Consider the following 10,600-nt stretch of genomic DNA (forward strand, 5'->3'; position numbering starts at 1 on the left):
GACAGATTTCTTTTTTCCTCAAAGTTTTCAACAATTTTCGGAAACAAATGTGATTTTTTAAATACGCTGAATTTTTAAAAAATATACTTTGAACATTTTTACATACGTTGAAAAAAAACTAAACAGCACCAGCACGGGGTCGCATGTTCAAGGCACACCGTGCGCATTTTTTTAACAAAAAGATAAAAGCAGACCGGCCCAGCAGAAGCAAGGTGTGTAGCGCCCATTGTGAAATTTTATTTCTTAACGGAAAAAATAAAGCGGGCCGGCCCAGCAGGGTGGAGTTGTGTGCCCTCAGCGAAATCCCAGCAATCCCGGCCATCCAAACGACTCGAAGGTTTGATTTAGACCGAAATTACATAGTTCAGGGTACAATCGACCGGGATTTCGACTTGGGGGTTCATTTCGCCGAACGTCTACGAGTTCAGGGTTTAAAATAGACTTTTTCCCCAAAAGTATACGGTGGATTCATACCGCTGCTCGCGGCTGGACAGCCGTCCGAGCACGACGCCGCGAGGGTGCTACAGTACCGCGATGCCATGGTGGAGTCATCAAGGCGAGGATACTCCTATATACACAGGCAGAGTGGCAACGTGTCAGTGCAGCAGCCGTGACATGACCGGTGCACCCGAGACTGCGCGCCCGATGTCTGGCCACGGCAAGCAGCAGCAGCTCCTACGCCACCCCGCGCTCGCCGCCGGCCATGGCAGCGGCAGCGGCATGGGGAGGCGCAGGTACCTCGCCTTCCTAGCCATCGCCGCCGCCCTGGTCGCCTCCTACCACCTCCTCCACGCGCCCACCCCGTCGTCGCGCTACCACGCGCTCTTCCTCACCCTTGGCTCCAACGCCAGCGCGGCCGCGCACCTCCGTGCGCTCACGCTCCGCCCGCACGTCGCCGGCACCCCGGCCAACGCCCTCGCCGCCGAGTACGTCCGCGCCACGCTCTCCTCCCTCTCCTTCCCCACCCGCGTCACGCCCTACTCCGTGCTCCTCTCCTACCCCCTCCACCGCTCGCTCTCCCTCTCCGCGCCCGGCCGCGCCACCAAGTCATTCTCCCTCACCCAGGACACCTACCCCAACGACCCCTACGCCGAGGCGGCGGCGGAGGTCGTCCCCACCTACTTCGCCTACTCCGGCTCCGGCTCCGTCACCGCCGAGGTCGTGTACGCCAACTACGGCGACAGGAAGGACTACGCCTACCTCGCCTCCCGCGGCGTGGACGTCGCGGGGAAGGTCGTGCTCGCGCGCTACGGGGACATCCACTGCGAGGACATGGTGCGGAACGCTCGCGACGCCGGCGCCGCCGCGACGATCATCTACACCGACGCCAAGGACTTCGGCGGGCCCGCGGGCAAGGGGAAGCGGAAGTGGTTCCCCAACACGCGGTGGCTGCCGCCCAGCGGCGTTCAGATGGGGACCCTCTACTACGGGAACGGCGACCCGACGACGCCGATGTGGCCGTCGTGCGCCGCAGGGGAGGACTGCGAGCGTCTGAGCACGGAGGAGCTGGAGGCGAGCGAGGCGATGCCCGGCATCCCCGCGCTGCCGGTGTCGGGGAGGGACGGGGAGACAATCCAGAAGGCGATGGGCGGCGGCGTGGCCCCACCGGAGTGGCAGGGCGGCGAGGGCGCGCCTGTGTACCGGATCGGGCCCGGCCCGGCCGTGCTGAATCTCACATACATCGTGAGTGGGGCCCAGCGCAGCGGTCCAAGAATCATGGGCTTTCCTCTTTTTGTCTAGCCTACATTATTGGGCAGCACTCTCATTTCACTCCTTGTGACCCGCAGGGAAATGACACCCTAGCAACCATCGAAAATGTCTTCGCTGTGATAGAAGGGAAGGAAGAGCCTGACAGGTAAATAGTTTACGGCATACTATTCTTCCGTAGATTCTGACAGTCAAGTCTGATAATGAAGTCAGTGGTAAATTAGGTGTTACAGCCCCAGTAGTTCCTTTACTTTATCAACCCAAGCCAACTGGAAGGGTAAAGATTACATTTTATAAGGCGATTGCTAGATTCTATGGAATTTTGTACTAGGATCAAGCATCGGATTCTCCCTGAGACATGTCAAAGCCAGAACTAACAATGTTAAATTTGCCTCTGTGTGTTTTCTTTTTGGCAGATATGTGATCATAGGCAACCATCGTGATGCCTGGACATTCGGGGCAGTCGATCCCAACAGCGGAACAGCAGCTATGCTCGAGGTAATCAACCTTATTGATATCTGTTCTGAATGCCAGACATCTTTGCTGAATCAAGGATAGTGACTCGGTACCTACTTTTGTTTTCAGGTTGCGGAGAGGCTGTCCCAGCTAGAAAAGAAAGGATGGAGGCCAAGGCGAACAATCATCGTCTGCAGTTGGGATGCAGAAGAGTTTGCGCTGGTATGTTCTTGCTCGCGTGCTCTCAGATGCTTTGCTTATTCTCAGGTGTAAGCGCTAAAGCGTAGAAACATCCAATGTCTCAGATAGGGTCTACGGAATGGGCCGAGGACAACATCGATATGCTTGCTTCAAGAGCTGTTGCTTATCTGAATGTGGACATATCAGTGTTTGGGCCAGGAGGTCTCATGCCCCGCGCAACCCCTCAACTCGATGAATTGATCAAGGAAGCAAGCAAAATGGTATTTAAGCTTTGCACCTACAGCATAGAATTTAAACTTCGTGAGCAGCACTGAGTACATATAAGAGACCTGTCTACATAGATTCCAAATTTATTTTAATCATTCTATCCTTTATTTTTTCTTGATTGAAGGTACCCGATCCTGATGATCCGTCTCATACCTTGTATGACTACATGATCCGCCAGAATCCTCCGGTGGGTACAGTGATGGAATGGTCATATAATTCTGTTGTGGCACAGATGAGTGATCATGATAGCTTCATTTGATTTGGAACACACTGAAGTGATAAGCTCCGATTTTCAGATTGCAAGGGTGGCCGGTGCGGGAACAGACTTTGCAGCTTTTGTCCAGCATATTGGAGTCCCTTCACTCGACATGTCTTATGGACTATGTGAGTGAAAATGTTCTTGGTGGCGCATAAGTCTGGAAAACCGTGCTCCCTTTCGATAGCAAGTTCTGATTCATTTTAAAAAGAAATCAGTCGACTGGGAACCATATCTTTACAGCTTGTGTTATTATTATTCCTCTAGCATCTGCTCTAAATATTGTTGCTCTTGCAGTTTCAGAGTACCCTGTTTACCACTCGCTGTACGATGATTTTGTTTGGATGGAGCGGTTTGGAGACCCCCTGTTCCACAGACATGTAGCATGTACTGAACGAGAGCTATCTTTTCAAATTCAAAAAGTACAATCGGCGTTCCATTGTATCGCCGACTAATCCATTTGACTGTGTGATCGTGCAGTGGCGAGCGTCTGGGGTCTGATTGCTTTGAGACTTGCAGATGATGAGATCATTCCCTTCAATTACGTCCCCTACGCTTCTGAACTGGAGGTATCTTCTCTTCTGGCAACTGAGATATGCAACTTTTGAACAACACAGGGTAATCCCCTATTCATCAAGGGAATTGAAACAGAATCATGATGTAGACTTGCCTTTTCTATTGAGTGGCACACGTTTTTTTAATGAAATTATCATTAAGTGTGGCGTGTAGAAGCAGCTCCAACAATTACTTGACACGTGCCCCTCAAAAAAATAAATTACTTGACACGTGGACTATGTGTCGTCTTGCTTACTCCAGGAGAGCTCAAAAGTTGTGGAGGACGGATGCCCTGGGTGTGCCGTCAGTTTCAGCCCTCTGCACAAGTCAATCAAGCAGCTTGAGAAGGCGGCCACGAAAATTCACATGGAGAAGAAGGTATGTGAACAAAAATTCCACTGGAAAGCAGCTTTCACCGAAATTTCCAGTTATAAAACCTCCACTTTCCTCATGACAATAGGTGCTGCAAGCAGAGAAATGGGGCCTAAACACGAGGGAACGCACACTGAAAGTCAGAGAGATGAACGACCGATTGATGATGGCAGAGCGAGCCTTCACCAACCGAGAAGGGCTCGCGGGGAGACCGTGGTACAAACACATGGTGAGTAGCATCGAAGCTTCAGGCTTGTTGCATGGTAGTACTTGTCTGAACTGAACTGAAGTGACTCCGAAACTGGCCACGGTGATGATTTCTCTCCCTTGGCAGATTTATGCGTCGTCGGACCAGGACGACTGGGGCACCAAGGCGTTCCCCGGCATCGTCTCGGCCATGGCCAACGCGCAGAAGCTCAACACGACGGAGTCCTGGCGGCTGTTGCAGCATGAGATTTACAGGGGTGCGAGGGCCGTGTCCAAGGCCTCTGCGGTCCTGGACGGCAGTCTAACATGATGCCGGAGTAGACATCAGCACAGCACAGCACAGCAAGGAGTTTACCGGTGCAAATAAGTAGGGAGAGGGAAAAGGAATCAAGACTTGGCTCATAATGATTGACGAATCACCCCCTTGTTGATTCTCTCTTGAGAGTAGCAGCAATAGCTCTCGCAAAAAAAATTAGAGTAGCGCCAATAAGTTAGCGTGTCATTTTTTCCCCTTTCGCCGTCAGAGCGTAGCTCATCAAATTGGTCAGCAAAAAGTGTGTCGATGAATGAGGCCATGGATCTCGCAGTTTATTGGCGTCGTGTCCCACTGGATATCCTGATTCCGCAGGATCAGCCTCCACGCAACAACATCTGACGACCGTGCGGATTTGTGATTTTTCTGCGTGAATCTGGCAGCTGGTTCGCCGTTCCTGGCCGGTCATTGTCCGCGTACAAGTAGAATATGCTGGTAATCAACACCCTGGGCCTGGGAAATGGTAAGTACGGAGTATACATCAAGAAATAGGGTGCACGCGAAAGATTCTATGAGGGCGACGTGTGCAGGTTTGATCCAATAAGAGTGGATCGTGCCTCTTTATTTATTTATATATCCCCGTATACGTGGCGATTTCTTAGACGAAGGAAGTTACAGAATAGCTTCGGCGATCGGCTGTTATCTTGCTTACACAGTGACACTGCACAGTGTCAAGTGCACAGTGCTCATCAAGTGCATTATAGACTTTTTTGGTGGAGCGCAGGAAAATCCCCGACCCCTCCTTCCCCTCCCGACCCCGAGCGGCGGCCGCCGGGCTGCACCGGGCGGCCATCACCCATCCTCCCCTCGTCCTCCGCGCACCTCCCTTCCCTCCGCCGCCGCCGACAATGTCGTCGGGCGAAGGCCCTGTGGCGCGACGGACCTCCTCTGGCGTCCCGAGATCTGAGGCTGCGGCGGCCTGACCTAGACATCCTTGCAAAGAGGATGGCGAGCAGCGGCTGCCGGGTGCGTCGGGGGGAATCTGTTGCAGCCGACGGGATTGGTAGGAGATGACGACAACGGTGGCCGGGGCGCATCCCGGGTTCGGTCCGGGGCGACTACCGTTTCGTCCTCGATCTGCTGCATCTCGTCGGCTTCGGCAATGGCTCGCGGTGGCACTTTGGGTCTGCATCGCATCACGCTGATTATGGTTGTAGTGGTCATCTCCTACGTCGGAGGTGGTCGGCCTGAGGCTGGGTGATTGGATCTTCAGATCTGTCATCTAGTCCTGGCTGCGAGTCGGGAAGACAGTCGTCGGTGAAAACCGATCCGACGCGGACGATGGTGGCGTTATGCGTCGTTACCTTGATGAAGGCATCGTCCTGTAACTATTGTCGACCCACTCGTGCTGCTCCAAGGGAAACCCTAGAATCTGATTTTTCAGATCGGACGACGACGGCACCACGGTGTTGTTTCTCTCTTGGGAGCATCGTTTTATGGAGCAACGCTGGAAGACAGAGGCAGGAGGTGGAGCGTCTTCGTCTTGCACGGAGTTTCGGTGGTGACGTCAAGTCAGCCTGTCCGACAGGTGCTACGCTTTGTCATGCTTGTTTGGCAGGTGCTACGCACGACGGATCTTCCAGAGTCTTCTCGTCTAGATGGATGAGCGTAGGGAGGGGGTGCCGTTGGGCGCCGTGGTGGCGTCGACGGATGGCCGAACTAGCAATGATGATGCGGATCTCTCTCCTGAAGACGAGTCAGTGGTTCGATGATGACCGTGAAGCTTTTAAAACGTATGCATGTGGTGTACGTTTTAGGTCTGCTGCACCGGCTGTTAGTTCCGATACGTTATGTGGATGGATCGACGACGACATCTAGATACGCGACGTGAGAGCACTCTACATTATCGTGTTTGTAGGTGTGAATGGTGGCTTCAGGTGGCTTGACGTATATTCTTGTCGGACCTTTGTTGAATAAATAATAAAGATGGTTGCATGCATCGATTGATGCAGAGGTCAAGGGTCTTAACCTCTTTTTAAAAAAACACACAAAAAATTGTAAAAGCGCAACCATTGGTTCGGGTGGAGCTATCCCACTTGAAGTAAACGCGCCCGGACAAATGATCAATCCTCTGGAAGAATCAAAGCGACCGCACATCGTGCAAGAGGATGTAAAGGCATGGCACTGAGATGGAGACGACCAGGAACTGACAAGATCCCATCTACGTGACGATAACGTGCGTCCATTTGCTTTTCTGGGTCAACGAATCGCACGGCGTTTAAACATCTCACGCCTTGGGTGCGTTGGTTGCCAAAGCCGCCGCAAATTATCTGTCCTTTTGGTCGTAGTGACCTCTCCGTTGGGTGGTGGCAATACCCCAACCCGGCTCTACGTCACAGATAGATCACAAGATTCGACAAACAGTAGAACTTTCAGTATTGGTCTGTCGATGTCGATCTGCCTTGGACACGCCGGAGCGGAGTAACCCCCCGCGTCGCGCTCCTCTGGCGACACGGGGGGCGAAACCCTAGCCGCCGCCGCCACCTCCCTCCCCTACCCTCTCCCGTCTCGCCGCCGCCAGAGGCGCCGCCGGCGAAGCCGGACTGGCTCCAGTGACGGCGGCGGCGGGGCATTTCCCCTGCTCGCTCCTTCTGCGCGCGCCCGCCTCGGCCTTGGGGCTCGCCGTCAAAGGATGCTCGGGCCAGGGCTGCTTCGGTCCTTGGTGTGCGACCGTCGCGCCGGTGCTACGTTGTAGTATTGCGGCGCGGTGGGCAGGAGGAGGTGGTCGTGGGCGGCTTGGGCCAGATCTGGGCTCGAGCGCGCCAGTCATGGTGGCGGCCTGGGATCTGGCCGCGGTGGTCCGGGCGGTCTGGTGCCCGGCGGTGGTGGCGTGTCAACGTGGGGGCGGCGCGGAGTTGTGCTGGTGGACGCGCGGTGGCGGCTCGGGCCGGCCAGATCTGGCTCGTTCGGGCCGCAACGTTGAGGGGCCCGGTCTGGGCACTCTGTGTCCGGACGCTGGGTTCTCGGATGGTGCAGCGGCGTCGCCATTCATGCTCCGGCCAAGATGGAAGGAGCGGCGGGCTCCAGATCCGGTGGTGGGTGCGCCCGGGGCGAGGTCCCTGGCGTAGGCGCACATTTCTCCGGACGAAAGTCTGGCAATTAGCCGGTGATGGCAACACCTGTGGATGTTGCTTCCTTGTTGAAGGCATCACCAAGGAGTTATTGCATCTACCCTACTCGAGCTCGGTCTCCGGGTGAAAACCCAGATCCGCTTGTCGGATCGGCGATGACGGCGCTCTTGGCGTCGTTTCTTCGATGGAAGCATCGTTTTGGAGATTTGACCTCTTGGCAGGAGCACCTTGTCTGTGGTTGAGTGGTTGGCCGGGAGCTTCCAATGCTGCGATGTCCGTGGTGGTGCACCAGGTTGTGGCCAGCTCTTGGCTGGCGGTGTTGCGCCTTTGGAGCACTCTTGACATGCAGGCAGCGGCAGACAAGTCAGGTTGGCCGTCCTCGCGGGATCGGAGCGGCACATGCCTTCTCTTCGGATATGTTTTCTCTATCCGATGTCGACAAGGTCCTCCAACATGCTTGTGACGGTCATGATCATTACGACGAACTGGCCTCTTGGGTGAAGTCGAAGTTGCTGGGCCGTGAGTGCGGACGGTGATATACGATGACACCGATGGCGTTGTGCCTTTCGTTTTGTGTTGTGCTCGCTCAGCCTTTTGGCGCTTTTGTATGTCTTGTGTGCTTTAGACCTAGTTTAGCTAGGTGTTGTGGATGGTTGTGTCCTCTGTACAGGTTTTCGCCCGGTTTCCCTTGATAAACCGAGCAGTCTCAGCCATGGGCTTCTTCTTCTGCAATGGAATCTTAGCAGTTTTCCTGTTAACTTTGAAAAAAAAATGTCGATCTGCCTTGCTCTACATGGCAGCTGAAAAATTAGCATTACAGTAGGCCCAATCTACGTTAATAGAGATTCATTTACATGACCGCCGGTGTCCTTGTAATCAAGTATGCAGTCGAGTGATGCTCACAAAATCGAGGCAGAAAATTGGGAGATGTATTTCTCAAAAAAAAAGGGAGATGTGGTCACATGGACAGAGGCTCTCATAGTGATGTTATTAGGCCAACTCCACCGCGCGATTCTATCATGTCCGCCCCCGTCTGTTTGAAGTAAAACGAACAAACAAGGCGGCCCAGCGCGCGGGAGCAAACGATTTTTGTCCGTTTTGTGTCCGCTTTCGACCCATCCGCGGTCCAAGCTTGCGCCGCTTTTGGGTGACACCACGCGGACGTGCGAGCCGTCTGCGCGTGTCCTCCCCTGGCCCGCCCGTCGGTGGCACAGGGCGGGCCTTTTCTATCCGCCCCCTCCCCCCTCCGGCCGCACCCCCCTTCACTCTTCCCCACTCTTCCCCTCGTTGCCGCTGCCGCCGCTGCCATTGCAGCCGTGCTGTTCGGACGCGCGCTCGCCCAGCCCCTTCCCCTCGGCGCCGCCGAGCTACCCAACCACGGCCACCTGGTTTGCGCACCCGCCGGCCGGATTTGGGGCGGATCCGGTCGGTCTTGAGCTCGCCCGGCTGTGGGAGGCCGGGCCGCGCCATGGACTGGCCGGGCACCTCGCCGGAAGGCCCTGGCAGGGCCGCAAGGCCACATGCAGGCAGTGGCTCCTCCTTTAGCCGTTCGAATCTGCACCATCGGTGGTCCGCCGGCAGATACACGAATGGCGGTCGGCCGGGCTCGGTGCTTGCCCAAAAGCTCGCCGGCGCACCGTTGCCACTCATTAAGTGCGACCACTGCCCAAGGATGGTCGTGCGCCGCGTGTCTACAACGCCGGAACATTCCGGATGGGTGTTTATCAAGTGCTTAAACGATGGGGTATGTGCTCTTTTTAGCTTCGGTTTGTGCTCTAGTTTTGACTAGTTATGCTAACTACAAATTTTATTGTGTAGCATGGATGCAAGTTTTGGTATTGGGAAGAAGAGTACATCGATATATTGATAGAGCGAAATTTAGTGCATGTTCGTGCACTTTTAGCTAGCATGAAGACTGTAGTTGAGAGAAGTGCACTTGTTGCTAGATTAGAGGCTAGACATGAGACTAGATGTAAGGAAGCAACATCAACTTCTGGCTTGAAGAAGAAAGAAGGATGCCAGATCAAGCCTCCTCCACAGATCAACAATAAGTGCATCGAGAAGGCCCTAACCCAACTCAAGGGAGCAGTTATGGAAGTTGCGTATCTTCTAAAATGTATTCTTATTGTTCTTGTTTTGTTTGGTCTTGCTTTACTAGTCAAAATGTGATGATGTATTTTTCATGTACCGAAATGAATGATAAAAAAAGTTAAGGACTTGTAAAGAAAAATGTACGCAGATAGGATGCGGCTGGGATGCGTTGGGCGCATGGCCACCGCATCTTAGGACATGCTCGGACACAACTCCATCGCTCTACCCAAACGGACAGAATCCGGACAAAACGAACATCTGTTTGGGATCGCGTGGTGGAGTTGGCCTTACAAATTTGTTGGCTGAACATGAACGGACAGACGGAGAAATATGGTGCCCGCGTAGACTTCCTCCCGTATAGTACTTTTGGCGTGCAAATTTGTGTAACTTCATGAAACGTGGGTTCTCATTATTTATCATATTTATCATTCCACGAATTCCTCCCAGTTTAAGTTGTTGATGTAACTAGCTAGCAAGTCTAATCTAGCACGCTTAAGGAGATGATCACATAGTGTCGACACCTCTAAAGGTGGATGAAAAACTGGATCAACATATGCAGCCGCCATGGCACGAAATGAATTGACTTGTGGGAAAGAGACTCCCTTACGGCGCTGTATTAAAAACAAAAATTGTACCCCCAAAAACAAATGGAAGGCTTCAGTTCGCCCTCGAAAGAATAAGATGACAGCAACGGCTCGCCGATGAGTAAATTACACGAAAAATACCATAGTTATTTTTCGATGAAATCACACTTGTTGTTTTCTTTTTCTTAAAAACCCTACTGGTCCTTAAGCAGCCCTCAAAGGTAGCAATAATTGTTGACAGGTAATTGGGTGATAGCAATTTTGACCGATCAGATCTAGTTGTCAACTGTGCACTATGCATTTGTAGCTCCCAGTCGCATCTGGGCCCCCACATAGCCTCCTCCCCCCCCTCCCCCGCTTCCCTCCTTCCCGCCCTCCCAGACCCTCGTCGCCGGTCGAGGCCCCTGGGCCAAAGCCCCTCACAGTGGTGGGCGGCGGGGCCCCTTTTCTCTGCTGCTCGGGGATGGCCCGGGCAGCCTATCCAGGCGGGCAGGCGCCGGGCTCGGCAGCACAACGACGG

The 10,600-nt window shown here is 53.8% G+C and overlaps 1 protein-coding gene across 1 annotated transcript; it reads left to right on the plus strand.

Annotated features, from left to right (window-relative positions):
* The first annotated feature begins 504 nt into the window (after positions 1-504).
* Positions 505-4,742, plus strand: LOC119268896 (probable glutamate carboxypeptidase LAMP1). The gene is made up of 12 exons (XM_037550611.1): positions 505-1,683; positions 1,788-1,855; positions 2,124-2,205; positions 2,293-2,385; positions 2,469-2,624; positions 2,756-2,818; positions 2,928-3,015; positions 3,185-3,274; positions 3,368-3,456; positions 3,704-3,820; positions 3,903-4,043; positions 4,149-4,742. Exons 1-12 carry the CDS (start codon positions 535-537, stop codon positions 4,329-4,331), a joined length of 2,319 nt encoding a protein of 772 aa, XP_037406508.1. The 5' UTR covers positions 505-534; the 3' UTR covers positions 4,332-4,742.
* The last annotated feature ends 5,858 nt before the right edge of the window (positions 4,743-10,600 follow it).

This window comes from Triticum dicoccoides, chromosome 3A (genome assembly GCF_002162155.2).
Source record: "Triticum dicoccoides isolate Atlit2015 ecotype Zavitan chromosome 3A, WEW_v2.0, whole genome shotgun sequence".
Lineage (NCBI taxonomy): Eukaryota > Viridiplantae > Streptophyta > Magnoliopsida > Poales > Poaceae > Triticum > Triticum dicoccoides.

Coding starts and splice junctions, on each gene's coding strand:
- LOC119268896 (XM_037550611.1), top strand. CDS start 535: ATGCCATGGTGGAGTCATCAAGGCGAGGATACTCCTATATACACAGGC. Junction 2,819..2,927: donor TGATCCGCCAGAATCCTCCG/GTGGGTACAGTG, acceptor TCCGATTTTCAG/ATTGCAAGGGTGGCCGGTGC. Junction 3,275..3,367: donor GTTCCACAGACATGTAGCAT/GTACTGAACGAG, acceptor GTGATCGTGCAG/TGGCGAGCGTCTGGGGTCTG.